Below are 16,438 nucleotides of genomic sequence, written 5' to 3' on the forward strand. Positions count from 1 at the left end.
GACCTTTTCCAAAATCAGACCCTGGAATATTTCCTGCCTTAAGCTAAGTCTTCTACCATCATTTCAAAGTAAGAGGGACGCCCGGCTGAGTCAGAAGTTAAGTGATTGAAGACACTGAGCACACGAGCCACTGTGGCCTCTGACCCCAGCGTGAAGGATGGGGATGCTCCGTTAATGTCCCCAGAGTTTGGGGGACGACAGTTAAAGTGAAAAGGATATCAGATATTCAGAGAACTGTAAAAGTAAAATACTACCTAACTTTTCACCAAATCATCAAACTTTTTCCCTGAAGAACTCTCACTTATCTCCTTTAATCCATGGTGTGTCTCTCCACGTGTTTCATTTTCATTTGTGAAAATGTCCTTGCGGTGTTAGAGCCGCCAGAAGCGGAGTTAGCTCAGTAGTGAGTGGGCCGAGTTAAAGCAACGTTAGCGCATCACGCTAGGTCACTGCCCCAGGGCCACGGCGTTCCACGGCTACTCAGAGATCACCTGGAGACTTACAGCTGCAACTCCAGAGAAGGGAGAGTAACAGCGAAATGTCAGGATTAAAGTAAAATTCTCGTTAAGTCCCCACTGTCTATTTCTAGCCACCTCCATGGTGGTATTAAAGTTAGACCATCACTTCATGCTGACATTTTGAGGTGTTTCCAACATGAACAGTGAAAACAAACACATCACAACTCCGAATAATCCCACAATTGTATATGATGTTTTTCTAAGTTAAAGAGAACGTTCAGACTATAAGAGTTTATCTAGAGGCGTGACCTAAAAATTGAACTTTAATTTCAAGTATTACCATATTCAGTAAGAACTCTAAGTCTAGGACTTCCCTGGTGGCACAGTGGCTAAGACTCCACACTCCCAATGCAGGGGGTCGGGAGCGATCCCTGGTCAGGGAACTAGGTCCCACATGCATGCCGCAACTAAGAGTTCACATGCCACAACTAAGGAGCCCACCTGCCACAATTAAGATCCGTTGCAACCAAATAAATAAATAAAATAAAATAAATATTAAAAAAAGAGAACTTTAAGTCTATATACTGCCCCTTCATTTATTTTATTTTTATTTATTTATTTATTTACACAGCAGGGTCTTATTAGTCATCTACCTTATACATATTAGTGTACATATGTCAATCCCAATCTCCCAATTCATCCCACCACCACCCTGCCCCCCCGCTCTCCCGCCTTTGTGTCCATATGTTTGTTCTCTACATCTGTGTCTCTATTTCTGCCTTGCAAACCAGTTCATCTGTACCATTTTTCTGGATTCCACATATATGCGTTAATATACGATATTTGTTTTTCTCTTTCTGAGTTACTTCACTCTGTGCAACAGTCTCTAGATCCAACCATGTCTCTACAAATGACCCAATTGTGTTCCTTTTTATGGCTGAGTAATATTCCATTGTATATATGTACCACATCTTCTTTATCCATTTGTCTGTCGATGGGCATTTAGGTTGCTTCCATGACCTGGCTATTGTAAATAGTGCTGCAGTGAACATTGGGGTGCATGTGTCTTTTTGAATTATGGTTTTCTCAGGGTATATGCCCAGGAGTGGGATTGCTGGGTCATATGGTAATTCTATTTTTAGTTTTTAAGGAACCTCCATACTGTTCTCCATAGTGGTTGTATCAATTTACCTTCCCACCAACAGTGCAAGAGGGTACCCTTGTCCCTTCATTTAAAAGTACATCCAGAAATATAACTTTATAAAGTTTTGGAAAAAGGATCATCTGAAAGTCCTTGCGTATTCACTAGCATCTCAGGGAAATCCACCCTGAGATGCTCCTGACCCCCTACGATAAGCGAGAGGCAGGGACTTCACAGCCCACCAAAGGGCGAGGGTGGGATTCTTATGCTAAGGCTGCACACCTGTCCAGCTAGCCCACGACAAGGCAGGAGAGCACAAGTTAACATCACTGGAGAAACTCGTAACCAGGTTTTTCCGACTGTACCACGTGCACTGCCTTCAATATCCTCCAACTCCTTACGCCCACAGCCAAAGCAAACAAACAAACAAAAATGCTCTTGAGATTAATCTCTCTCACTTACAACTTAGAACAAGTGTGTTCGCTTTCACCCAGTTAGCGTTCCGGTCTGAGAATCCTCCTGAAATCTGTGGTACAGAATTATCTAGAGTTACACTAAACACAGAAGGCAGCAGAGAACTGACCGAGAACGCTATAAAGCAGATGAGAAATATCACGCTCTTCACGAATGGGCATCAAAATGGCGTGTTTCCTTCAAATAACTTCCTGGGTGCTGATTTTGATTCAATCATTAAAAGAAGAATTATGGAAATCCCACCCAGTCTTCCCAGACCATCTCTCTCATCACTCAATCCAGACCAGAACACAAGCAAGGAGAATCACAAGCACCTCTGTATCTATGTTGACTTTTTAAAATGGTGCCAATTTCTTGGCCTTTTGCCAACTTCGTTTAAGTTCTTTACTAGTACCTTGACCCAGTGCCATGGCCCAGTCCCTAGAAGGTCTATGTTTTTTACACTTAGTGAAGAAAAATTGAAACCTCACTCGTGGTGACGCATCATCACCTACTAAGGTTTTGCAAGGCAAAAGCACAAGTAGGGCCTCCCTGGTGGCGCAGTGGTTGAGGGTCCGCCTGCCGATGCAGGGGACGCGGGTTCGTGCCCCGGTCCGGGAGGATCCCACATGCCGCGGAGCGGCTGGGCCCGTGAGCCATGGCCGCTGAGCCTGCGCGTCCGGAGCCTGTGCTCCGCAACGGGAGAGGCCACAAGAGTGAGAGGCCCGCGTACCGCAAAAAAAAAAAAAATCTATGGGCCTTCCCTGGTGGCGCAGTGGTTGAGAGTCCGCCTGCCAATGCAGGGGACACGGGTTCGTGCCCCGGTCCGGGAGGATCCCACATGCCGCAGAGCGGCTGGGCCCGTGAGCCATGGCCGCTGAGCCTGCGCGTCCGGAGCCTGTGCTCCGCAACGGGAGACGCCACAACAGTGAGAGGCCCACGTACCGCAAAAAAAAAAAAAATCTATGGGCCTTCCCTGGTGGCGCAGTGGTTGAGAGTCCGCCTGCCGATGCAGGGGACACGGGTTCGTGCCCCGGTCCGGGAGGATCCCACGTGCCGCGGAGCGGCTGGGCCCGTGAGCCATGGCCGCTGAGCCTGCGCGTCCAGAGCCTGTGCTCCGCAACGGGAGACGCCACAACAGTGAGAGGCCCACGTACCGCAAAAAAAAAAAAAATCTATGGGCCTTCCCTGGTGGCGCAGTGGTTGAGAGTCCGCCTGCCGATGCAGGGGACACGGGTTCGTGCCCCGGTCCGGGAGGATCCCACGTGCCGCGGAGCGGCTGGGCCCGTGAGCCATGGCCGCTGGGCCTGCGCGTCCGGAGCCTGTGCTCCGCAACGGGAGACGCCACAACAGTGAGAGGCCCGCATACCGCAAAAAAAAAAAAAATCTATGGGCCTTCCCTGGTGGCGCAGTGGTTGAGAGTCCGCCTGCCGATGCAGGGGACACGGGTTCGTGTCCCGGTCCGGGAAGATCCCACATGCTGCGGAGCGGCTGGGCCCGTGAGCCACGGCCGCTGAGCCTGCGCGTCCGGAGCCTGTGCTCCGCAACGGGAGAGGCCACGACAGTGAGAGGTCCGTGTACCGCAAAAAAAAAAAAGCACAAGTAAAAGTTTGCTACTGACTTCATTCGCTGATAAAGAGCTGTATTCAGTAACAAAGGAAGAATGAAGGCCATCTCCCCGTGGTTACTTAGAGATTATCTACAGACTGACAGCTGTAACTACAGAGAATGGAGACATATTAGAGAGCAAGATTAAGATGAATTCTCCACCTCAGATCCAGCGATGCTTTTCCCTTAACTGTCCCCCTGAGCCTTTTCCCAATTCTCCTCCCCCGGCCAATAATCGCTCTGCAGTGCCAGAGCCTGCCTTTCTGAACGAGTGATAAAACGGAGAAGAAAAAGCAGCAGAGAATAAACAGGTGAAAGGAAAAAGAGTGGAAGAGGCCGGCAGGGGCCCGTGGCAGTACATGTGTAAGAGTGAAAATGAAGGCTTTCTCCCTCATCCTTGGAGGACCAGTCTCATAAAGAAACAAGCACCAGAGACAGAGGGGCAAAGAAAGGTTGAGCTGGGGGTGGTGGTGGTAAATAACTACTAAAAAGATCCAAAAACCACTTAAAACTAAAATCTTGAAAATGGCTGTAATCCACCTTTCTGAGAAAAATGTTATTTTTTCCCCACAAGAAAACAGAAAGACAGCCTTCTTTGAAATCTAAACAAATGAAAGTTCATTTTGATCATGTATCTTTTCAGGAACTGATACTGATACTACACACACACACACACACACACACACACACACACACACACCTCCAGCAATACATGTATTGTTCATATATTAAACAATGCTACTAATTTCCCAACCGTACAATGAGGGCGCTAACACCTCTGCTGGAGGTGGGCTGCTGTCATTGGACTAAACAATGTTAAAGTTACTTATATGTGCATTAGTCTTGCTTACACTCTGCCTTGTTTTCCAAAAGAACTGGAAGCAACGGCTATGGAAAGTGTGTAGCTCTGCACTGTCCAATGTGGCAGCCACCAGCCACATGGGGCCACTGGCTTGCCTTATGCAGATACAAATGCAGATGGGCTCTGCCTGTAAGTACACACCGGATCTCAAACAGCTGTGTAAAACGTCTTTTTATTCTGATTATGTGTTGGAATATCCTGGATATATTTGGTTAATTAAATATATGATACTAATGTGTAGTTTCTTTTTTTTTTAATGTGGCTACTAGAAAATTTAAAATAACACATGTGCCTCGCATTAACTGTTCCCATTATATTTCAGTTGGACAGCACTGGTCTACAACATAGTAGGTACACAAAGAAATGAGGGCCAGGTCATACCTAAAAAACAAAATTCCCGGGCTTCCCTGGTGGCGCAGTGGTTGAGAGTCCGCCTGCCGATGCAGGGGACATGGGTTCGTGCCCCAGTCCAGAAGGATCCCACATGCCGTGGAGAGGCTGGGCCCGTGAGCCATGGCCGCTGAGCCTGCGCGTCCGGAGCCTGTGCTCCACAACGGGAGAGGCCACAACAGTGAGAGGCCCGCATACCGCAAAAAAAAAAAAAAAAAAAAAAAAAAAAAAATTCCCTGTCCATCTATCTCAGTGAAGGCCTTGACCTCCTCCCCACCTTCCATCACACCGCCAATCTCTGTCCTTAACACAGTGCATGGCACATAACAGGCACTCGATAAATGTTTCTTTAATGGAGCTGAACGAAGGCAACCAAGTTACAAGATTAAAAAGCAGCAACTAAAAGAGGCTTCTTAAAAGTTAAGAAAACCCCCTGGTTACTTGGGACACCTAGCAGATGGTTAACATGCAGGCTTTGAAAGTAAATTTAAAAACGAACTTCTTATCACCTACAACATTTTTTGACAGTCACAGGAAACAATACCCTTTTACAAAATAAAAGCCACTAAGTCGCAAGGCTAACATTTAGTATCCGGCTCATTCCATGCTTTCACACCATGGGGTGAAAGCACAGATGGAGTAAACTGCTTTTCTTTGCTCTAAGTCTGCACTTGGCGTCTCCATTTTAACCCACCGAAACGCTGCCCTCTGGATAAACCAGCTATGCTCGAGGGAAATGCAGGGCAGTGCTCACTGAGCGGTAACATGTACGAACAGAGGTGGTCAGAAGAGACACCTTCAGTCTTCGTGGACAACAGGAGGCTCTGGGAGCGCCTCATGGACCAGGGGAGTCGAGAGCAATCGGGGAGGGACAGGCGGCCTTAACCCGCGATGTCCTGAAGACCGGCACGTGGGAGAGCAGGGCTCCCCGTAACAGCGCTGCAGGGCTCCCCCGCTCCAACCAGGTCTAACCATGGGTGCCTGTCCCTGAACGTGGGCACGCTCACCACAGCCCCTGGGAGCCACTTAGGTCCAAATTGGGTTTTCTTCAGAGATGATCCGTTTCCCCATCTCCACCAGACGTCTTCAGGGGTGTGAAAGTATACGTCTGTCCGGAGTAGTATTCAGAGAGGTACATCTACTCTCGATTCAGAAGGCCCTTTTCTCTACTTCTGAGCACAGTTTGCATAAATGAGGCATAAGATGCGTGCCTATTTTTTCCATAAAAATGTATTTAGTAGTTGCCAGTTACTCTGCTCGTGTCTGCAATTCTGTATTTACCGGGTGAACCGAGAGGATTTCTCTACTTGAGATTTACCAGGAAAAGGTTTTCCCAGAAAGGCTATTTTTTAACGATACTCATAACACATCACGGAAAGACAGAGGACTGGAGAAGCTGCACCACTGATTCTTCTGGATCTGTTTTATTTTAATCTCCAGGGGAAAATTAGGAACAGAAATTACTACCCACCACCTCAATCTTAGCGGCCCTTTGAAAATGCTTTCTGCTTCTGTCCTGCTTCACCATGACTGTACTTCAGGACCAAATTAATGAGGGGAGCGTAAACACACCCAAACCACACTTAATCCAAGGACACAATATTGCAGATCCTAAAAATCCCACCAGGATCTGCCCGTCTGAGAGCGTAATCCATGAATCTACCTACACCTGTGTAGGCCTGAGCAGGATGAGTTGTTCAGAAGCTCAGAAACTCCCCCTGGAACCTCGAAGGACAACCCACGTGACCAGTCTTCCTTAGACAAGCTCTTCAAACAAACAAAACGACCATGTGCTGAGCTCTCCTTCCAGGTGGTCCTCGCTGGCGTCCACCCGGCTCCGTTCTCTGCTTGCTTCCGGCTACTGAGGATGGTGCCGGCTCCGTCCACGTCCTTGCAGTGCACCCGTGGACCCGGGGCCTGGTAGGAGCGTCCTGCAGAGGGGTCCCCCAGGCCCCGGCCCCACATGCCAGTGACATGAGGGACACGCAGGGACACAGGTGCACTCTCTTCACCCTCACGGTTGCCAAGCCTTAAACCCTCTCCTCCTCCACCTTTGTGCATCCTCCTCTCAACTCAACTGACGCTTCCCAGCTCAGCAGAGCTATCGCCTGCCCCGGCACACCCTCCCAGGCTGGACCAGGCGCTGCCCCCAAGCACGCGAGCTCACCTCCGTGTTGCGCCTTCCAGGGGCTGCCTGCACCACCTCTGCCCCGACCAGCCCTTCCTCTCTCCCAGGGAGCAGGACGCGGAGCCTCAATGTCTGCTAACTGCTCCCAGAAGCCAAGGGAAGGAAGTGCCACAACTCTGACCGTACTTAACACTGGAACAAGTGCTTGAGATTATTTCCTAAACTCTGCGACAAGCAACTGTAAACATCTGCCCGATGATAACAGATCATTTTTGAGTGCCCACCGCGTGTCTGACACCATGTTAAACTCTGAGAGACGTTATTGCTAATCTCTCTATGCCTCTAACCAGGAAGGTGTATCGCCCCTCATTTTGGAGAGAATGCAGCCAGGGCCCTGAGGTTAAGGAACCTGCCCGAGGTCCTGGGGTGAGAAATCAGCTGCTGGTTCTCCGGCTCAGGAACTGCAGGCTCCGAGACCTACGCTCCTGCCTCCACACCGGTGGCTCTCAGAGTGCGGGGCCTGCGAGGTCAGAACCGTTTTTCATAAGGACCCTGAGATGTTCTCCGCCTCTCACTCTCCTTCTCTCCAGGTGTGCATGGGCCTGGCCAGAGGCTCCTGCAGACTGCATGCAGAAGCGGCTATCAGAATCCAACACTTCGGAAAATGTAAAACAACGCCGTTAATGTTTTATTGTCTTAGAAAACAGCTGCTTTTCAGTTAAAAATGCGATATATGTTAATGCATAATGGTTTATTATTTTTACTGATTTTAAAAATGAGTAACAAATATTTCAAACAGTCCTCAGTTTAAATTTCTAAGACAACAAATACCAACACATGAAGTCCACATAAACAAAGGATCTTTGGAGTCACCAGTAATTTTTACGAGCATAAAAGGGTCTGAGATGCAGAGAAAGACAGACACTGTATGACTCCACTTACATGTGGGACCTAGAAAAGCAAAACAAGTGAACAAACATAACTAAACAGAAACAGGGTCACAGATACAGAGAACAAACAGGTGTCTGCTGGAGGGGAGGGGGGTGAGGGGAAGAGAAATAGGTGAGGGAGGTTAAGAGGTACAAACTTTCAGTTACAAGACAAATGAGTCACACAGGTGTGAAATGTACAGTGTGGGGAACAGAGTCCACAATTATGTAACATCTTTGTAGGGTGACATATCATAACTAGACTCACTGTGGTGACCAGTTTGAAAGGTACAGAAATATTGAAGCACTGTGTTGTGTAACAGGAACTAACACAGTGCTGCAGGTCAATTATACTTCAAATACAAACAAAAAATTCACAGAAAAAGAGATGAGATCTGTGATTACCAGAGGCAGGGGCTGGCGGAGGGCGAACTGGAGGAAGGTGGTCGAAAGGTACAGACCTCCAGTTGTAAGATAAGTAAGTACCAGGGATGGAGTGTGCAGCATATAATAAATATAACGAAGACTGCTGTATGTTACATACAAAAGCTGTTAAGAGAGGAGATCCTAAGAGTTCTCATCACAAGAAATGTTTTTTTCTATTTCTTTCATTCTGTGCTTAGATGATGGGTGTTCACTAAAGTTATTGTGACAATCACTTCATGATGTATGTAAATCAAATCATTATGCTGTAGCCCTCATACACTTTATACAGGGCTGTAGGTCGACTATATCTCAGTAAAGCTGGAAGAAAAAATTAAAATATAAATAATTTAATGATGGATGGATGGATGAATGGATAGATAGATAGAAAAACAGGTCTGAGAATGGAAAGGGAAACCACTATCCTAATCAGCTGTTGAAACAGAAGCTAGGTTTTCTCCTTCCCTGTAAATTTTTATCAAATCATCAGGCTAGTCTGGAGCTTCCATTAAAGACTGTGTCCAGACAATGAACATATGGCCTGATGAACTCTGGCCTCGGTTCTAATATTTTCCTTTGCTGACTCTTTAATATAAAGTTAAACTGATCTTCAAAGATACTTTAACATGCGACAGAATTTAGAAAATATCTGTTCACTACCCATGAAACATCTAAAAACCATAACTTCTATTTTTTTCAAAGTAAAAAACTCAAGATAAAACAGTCAATAAGCCTCTCTGAATGTGATAATTCAGCAAATTACATCAATATTTCAACTTAATCTGGTAATTTCCCTGCTACACAGCATGGTTTCAAACCACCATCCGGTCATACCCGAAATGCAAAATAATTTTAGTAGTTGTAAAGCAAAACAATCATAATAATAATAGATTATTTGCTAGAGTAGAATGTGAGTCAGTCCCAGGGAGAGCGAGGTGTTTAGGATTCTGTGACAGCATTGTGAACCCACCTCATTATCCTCACCACACCCAGCAACACGGGCAAAAAGGCGGGTAATATTTCCACAAGTCAAATTTAATGTGTCACAACTAAGGCTGTATTTCATAATATGTAACCTGTTCCTTAAAAATAAAAGTAATTTTACATTGTATTTAGTACATCTGAAATGACATGAATTATAAAGTACGGTTCGCACTGCAGGAGATCAGAAACTAAAAGCTAGAGGAGAATTCACGCTTAAGTATGCACCACAGGCTACAGATCACACTCACTTGATGTGAGTATATTACCCTAATTAATCTCAACACCTTTGGAGATGGGTACTATTTTTCCTGTTGTACTGATGACGAATCTGGGGCTCAGAGAGGTCAAGCTGCCTGAAGCCACCAAGCTCGTAAGCAGCAGACCTGGAATTCAAACCCTTTGCTGATTTCACAGTCTGTGCTCTTCTCAAGACTTTATACCTCCCTAGTATGATGTGCAGAACCGAGTGCTTCAAAAGCTGAAGCGGATGCAAAGGTGAGCAGAAATAAGAAAGCAAATACCGTGCGAAATGTTTAAAACATGCAACTGAACTTATATAATAAAGATACCTCAAGTGTACTTGTTTGCACCCCTTAAACCGTTCCAAGTGTGTCTATGATGGCACACTCGAGAAAATGGAGCTGGAGAAAAAGGGAAACACACTTGGCGTCCCCCAGCGCTCAGGGACCCAGAGTCCACCTACTCACACTCGTCCTCTGAAACACCCGCTGAGAAATCTGTGCTCTTAAAACTAAGAAACGCTGGAGGAGACCAACGATTCCCAACCAGGGATGGGGTTATAGTCACAGGGGGTCTGCTTCAAACTGTGCTTGTCCTCCAGGGAGGAGAGAAGATGCTGGGACCAGGAGAAGTCTGAGGACCACTGCTCTGAAAAGATCCCATGTTTAGTAAGAAACTTCCAAGGAGCAAGAAAAGAATCATCCCTGGAAACTAAGTCATGTTCATTTCTGCCCTAGGAGCCATCCAGGTGGGCCGAGGCCCCAGCAGCTGGTAGATGCCCTTTCTCACCCCCCTCCACGCTGTCCACGGTCTCAGGAGCCCGCTCCCGTCACTGCAGGTGAGGCTCCCCAGGAGGGAAGCGGCTCTCTCCCGGGCAGCGCAGGCCCGGTGGCTGAGGCCCACGTGGTCCCCGCTGACCTCAGGGCTCCTCCTGAGAATCTTCAAGCGTGCCGGACCTGAGGGCAGCCTTCCCGAAACCCCAACGAGTCCTGTGTCCTGAGGTCCCCAGGAGACCTTCCTGGCCTCCACTTCCCCAGTCCCACCAAGGCTGAAGCTTCTGAGTCTCCAATCTAAATGCCTCTCCACCCGGGATGCCCCAGGGGGCTTTGTTTCCTGACCCGACCCTTTTACTTGCACGTAGCTTCGTTCCCTTCTGTTCCCATTCCCCAGTCCCTGATCCCAGGACCAAACTGTCCTCACAGGCCTGGACCACAGGCTCACAGTTCATCTTCCGGTTCCCTGGCTGTCCCCGCGCACTGTCTAGTTTGATACCGCTGGCTCCCCAGTGAAATCCAAATCCTTTACAACAGAAGATCAGACCCCTACCACCTGGCCCTGCCCTGCAGCGAATTCGGCGTCCCGTGCCCCCTCTAAGGAACCATCCCCCAACCTGAAATGCCATCCTCGGTTCACACCCCTGGCTACGTCCTAGCCAGATTCCAAGCACCACAGGCGTTGCCTCTCTCTCTGAACACTTGTCACACAATCATGCATGGTCTTTTTACTACACTTTATACTTTCGTGTATTGGTCATGTTTCCCCAGCTTGATTACAGGTTCATTAAGAACAAGCATTGTGGCCTTCCCTGGTGGCACTAGTGGTTAAGAGTCCGCCTGCCAATGCAGGGCACACGGGTTCCAGCCCTGGCCTGGGAGGATCCCGCATGCCACGGAGCAACTAAGCCCGTGCGCCACAACTGCTGAGCCTGTGTGCTGCAACTAATGAAGCCCATGTGTCTAGAGCCCGTGCTCCACAACAAGAGAGGCCACCACAATGAGAAGCCTGAGCACTGCAACGAAGAGTAGCCCCTGCTTGCTGCAGCTGGAGAAAGCCCGCGCGCAGCAACAAAGACCCAACAGCAGCCAAAATAATAATAATAAAAAAATAAATAAAGTTTAAAAAAAAAAAAAAAAGAACAAGCATTGTGCCTTACAGCTCTAAAGATCACACTGTGCCATCCATGTTCAGGGTTGCAATCGTAGTGGAAGATCAATGCATATTTCTGAATAGCGCTCTGAATAATCTAGACATACAGACATGATTTCTCCTAGAGCCAGAGCACAATCGCCAACATTTATAATGGAAAGCTGTGTGTGGGAGTACTAGAGCTTAAAACCTACATCTGTCTGCTTATAAATTCTGTCGGATAAAATCCCAGCATACGAAAAGGAAGACTTCTGCTTTTAGTACTAGGTATCCAAATCTCTTAAGAGACCGCTTTGTGTGGCTTATCATTTACTGTGATTTTCTACAGTGTGCAAGTTAACACTAACATTCAACAACTAGTCCAATAAGTATTACAGAAGAACATATTTTGTAGCCTCCCAAAGGAAAAATAACAATTTTCTAAAAGAGGTGGGAGGGACCATCACAAAAGTATAAAACGTTGCTGGAAACCAAGTTTCGGTGTGTTTTTAAATCAGAGAGAGAGAAAGAGAGAGAGGGAGGGAGGGAGAGAGAGAGCACAGCATAGAAGAATAAAGGGAAGGAAAAAACCGTTTAGATCCCATGTGCGTCTCACCGCTGGCAGTGAGAACAGAGCTCCCTGCAGGCAGGACCCAGGCTTAGTTTTCTACGCACCCTCAGCTCCAGCACAACCCCGGGGACGGGAGGAGTCACGACTTTTTGAAAAAGTGAATAAATGCACAAGCCAACAGTGAGAGAGAAAAAATAAATAAATAAATAAAATAAGAGAGAGTAACAGAAAACAAGTGAGATGCTGCAGCAGCTTACACGGCAGAATTCAAGGACCTCGGGACGAAGCAGCGTCCGGCGAGGCTGAGAGGGAGCCCCACGCGGCAGGGCGGGCAGGGCCACACCCCCTTACCTGCGGCACAGGCACTTTCTGCGGGGCGCTCTGGGGCGAGGGGTGGAGCTGTGCCCAAGGCTGGTGGTGCGAGGGCGGGGGCGAAGCCTGGTGGTGCAGGCCCGGGTGGGGCTGCAGCGGAGGGCAGCTTGGCAACTGCTGGAAGGCCGGCGGCTGCCCGGGGTGCTGCTGGCCAGGGAGCAGCCGGTCCTGGATCGCCTGCGGGTCTGTGAGGCCGACGCCGGGACAACCGTTGGCTCTCAGGTGCCCAGCCAGCTCCCTCGGCGCCGGGGACATGCCCATAAACGGACGGGACGGTTGCATGTTCCTGGGGCCCATGTTCCTCTGTCCGATCCCCATGGCGCCAGGGGGCTGGTGAGACGGCTGCGGGTGAGGCATATTTGGGTAACTGCCGACTTCCATCGGGATCCCGGCACTTCCGGGCCGGACTTGCGGAGGAGGGGTGCCCGCCGGGTTACTCATTGCTTTCATGGGTGACATGGGAGGCGGAGAGGCGTAAGTTCCCTGAGGCTGCGAAGGGTGCATAGTTTGCGTGTTCATTTGGTTAAGGGAGCCGCTGGGGTGGATAGGCTGCTGGTGCATGAGTCCTTGGCCACTGTTCGATGGGAATCCTACAGCGTTGGGGTATCTTGGGACGGACTGGTTCATTGGAGTATTATTTGTAAGGCCTAGATTCTGATTCATCCCTGTATTGTTAACTAATCCCTGATTTAGGTTACTGTAAGGATAGCGAGAATACTGCCCTGAGTTGTTTATAGTAGGTGAGGGGACGGTCTGGCTCCGAGAACTAAAGGTGAGGGTCTGCGGCCTCACGGCCCCTTGCGGGGGAGGGTTGGGGGAGAACCGGGGGCTGTGGGCGACGGGCTCCCCGTGGAGAGCGGCGGGGGGGTGGTGGTGGAAGGGCTGCACCGCGTGGCGCAGGCTCGGCGCCACCCCGGGGCTCTGCGGGGGCACGTGCGACAGGTGGCCGGGGCCGGCGATGAAGGGGCTTCCCTGACCGAGGCCCTCCTGGCCCGGCGGAAACTGGCCCATCCTCGGCTGCGGCTGCCCGTGCTGCTGCATGGAGAAGTCCCCGCGCGCCAGGTAGCCGCCCAGCTGCTGCAGGTGCGGGGGGTGACCCTGCGCGGGGGGCCCCGACGGGGCTGCCTGGGGCTGCGGCGGTGGCGGCTGGTAGGGGGCTCGGATCTGGTCCGGCACCTGCACGGCCCGGGGAGCCCACATGGAGCCGCCGTCCACGAAAGACTGCCCCCCGTGCCGCTCGTTCGGCAGGCCGGGGTAGACACCCATCTGGCCGCCGCCGCCGCCGCCGCCGCTGCCACCGCCGCCGCCACCGCCGCCGCCAGCCCCGTGGGGGACCTGGGGGACGGGCGGGGTGTGGTACTGCGAGTGGGGAGACGCCAGTCCGTTCCCAGGGGCATTGCTCATCATTCTGTTCGGCTGGTCCATCAGATGCATCTTTTGCTGCTCAAACTGATTATAGTGATCGAAGTGGGTCAACTTGGTTTGATTCTGATTCGCGGACGGATGGTGGAGGGACGGCTGCAAGGAGGCAAAGCCTTGGTCTATCGGCATCTGCTGACCCATGGGATTCACGGGATTTTCAGGGTAACCACATTCTCCCAGGCTTTCGAGGCCTTCGCTGAAAATATTCCCATCCTCGCCGAAAAGACTCATCATTCCTGGATCCGCCATCTCCTCCCAACACACGGCTCCTCCAGACCAGAGCTCAGGAGCTTGTCTGTGCTTCACTTCACTGAGGGTTTGTCCTCAGAGCCTATAATCCTTGACTAATCTTCTTCATGTCACTCCATATTTCTTTAATTCTCTTGGACCCTGCAGTGTCAGGCAAATCTGGATAGAGGTCCTAGAAGGGGAGCGGGAGGTGGGGAGGAGGGAGGAAGAAAACAAAGAATTAGGAACAAATGATAAAAACTGCCGGCGTTGTACGCATTTGAATTTGGTCTCCATCGACAATACTGATCTAGCCCCCTCACTGAGCTGTATTTTATAAATCTAGTTCGCTTTAAGAGAAACTCATTAGCTTCTACCAGAAGCATTATTATGATCGGTTACTCAGAAAGCAAGCAAAACACTAACCTTAACCTTAAATTAATCCATTCACTCCACTTCCTCACGTTCCATTCTTGGATGGAACAGAACAAAAGAACACAACATGAAGCAGCAGCAGCTGCCACAGCAGGCCAGCAGATGTATGAATGTCGCCAAGCAGCCCATCTGCTGCACGAAAGCCCTGGAAATGCTCTGGTTACCAACAGCCCGCCCTTAACCTTATTCCCCTGAGCGGTGTAATCAGATGAGCAGCCACAGCACCGAGGGCTGTGAAAAGCTCAACTTAGTTAAATTGACTAGAGGATTATACAAATACCAAAATCGGTCATTTCGTACAAATTGGATATTTACGGCCCACATACAACCAACTACAGAACGGCAACAGAGGCGTCGAAGGAGAAAGCGGCGGAGGCCAGGAGGCTGGCAGGCACGCTGGCGAGCGGAACGGTAGCTCATCATTTCCTTACGTCCGTCGGATGGCAGGAACACGCCAGGCTTTCGTTCTCAGCAGCACATGCCCGCCCCCCCTCCCCCCTGCCAGAGCACGTCCCGTCACGGGTCCCTCATCCACCCGAGGGCCCCGCCCGGGCTCTGGGGATGGACCAGGAGCCACGCAACCACTCAGACAAACTCTAGCTGGACGGACAGTTTCTAGACGATGACCATTCTCATCAGCAGAGACAGAAACCTTTCCCCCAAACTGGTCAAAACTGAAACTTTTAACAGAATGAAGTTCAAAATGTCCATGCAGCCCTCACCCTCGCCTTGACCTCTTCTGGGACAAGGCAGGCCGGAGCAGGTAGGCGGAAAGGTGGGCAGGCCTGCCCGTAAGCATCCCCTGTTTACAGCACACGGTGTAGACAAACTACTGCTCTGCACTTTATGCAAACAGTTGCTAACGGATTCTGTGTCAGATGAAAATAACCAACTTAAAGAATGTTTCCACAATCAAAACAGGAAAGTGTTTTTGTTGAATGCTAATTAAATCAACGACCTAATAAAGAACTAATTCACATAGGAAAAATGTCCGAAATCTTAAACATCTCTGGAATTTAACTCATTTTTTTTCCTCTTTCATAAGCACATGAAGCATTGTGTGATACTGCCCAACTTGAAAAAAACAGTATCTTGTGAAGAATTTCAAAAGGGATATTACAAACAGGCCCCGCCATAAATCCTACTGACACACCGTCCACAGGAGCACGGGACTGGGGACGGCTGGGGTAGGAGTGGGGTGGAGGCAGCCAGCCCCACCAAGAACCCACGCCCCCAGCAAGGGGAGGACTTCGCCTATGGGAAATGTATGTAAACAACATTCCTGCTCGCTGTCAGAACCACAGACAGCACACCTGAGAGGGTCTCCAGGTCGGCAGCGCTCAGGCGACAGCTGTCAGCCGAAGCCAAAGGTCTCCTCACTCTGGCGCTAACTGCCATGAATTTTCTGATCTACTTTCTCCAGAAACAGAGGTCAGGCGGGTGGAAGTAAGGTGAGCATGAAAGCCATTTTATTTACAGACATGCTGCTTTAAAACCCAAACCAAAGAGAAGTCGAAATCTCCAGTGCCAAATGAAACAAATATTTATCAATTGAATTTACTCCTAAAAAGCCTATGCGGTCAGTCTTCATTTATTCAAGGCTCATTCTAGCTTTCAAGGAAATAAATACGGGAATGGACTTGATAAGAACTTAAACCAGCCGTGCAGACTAACCACTTACCAAAATAACCTTTCAAATTAGCTGAAGGAAGGTAACGTCTAGTTGCCTGTCCTGGGTGGCCTTTACAGGATAATGGTGGCTTCATCCTCCAGGGCCCAGCATGTGTCACGGGAGGAACTGCTACGGACTGGATGTGTTCCCAGCCAGCTCCAGAGGGAAAGGAGCCCAGGGGGAGGAGATGGCTCGGTCCACTGCCTGGAGGGGCAGC

General features: G+C 49.5%; 1 protein-coding gene across 4 annotated transcripts in view; it reads right to left on the reverse strand.

Moving 5' to 3' along the window:
- Nucleotides 1–16,438, reverse strand: part of CHD7 (chromodomain helicase DNA binding protein 7) — a 181,491-nt gene that overhangs the window by 108,993 nt on the left and 56,060 nt on the right. For all 4 annotated transcript variants that reach the window (XM_082601631.1, XM_082601630.1, XM_082601628.1 and 1 more), the window contains exon 2: nucleotides 12,444–14,307. In XM_082601631.1, the coding sequence (XP_082457757.1) occupies nucleotides 12,444–14,135 (1,692 nt within the window). In that variant the 5' untranslated portion in view covers nucleotides 14,136–14,307. The remainder of the gene's footprint in view (nucleotides 1–12,443; nucleotides 14,308–16,438) is intronic.

Source organism: Mesoplodon mirus (assembly GCF_964341445.2).
Source record: "Mesoplodon mirus genome assembly, chromosome: 16".
Lineage (NCBI taxonomy): Eukaryota > Metazoa > Chordata > Mammalia > Artiodactyla > Ziphiidae > Mesoplodon > Mesoplodon mirus.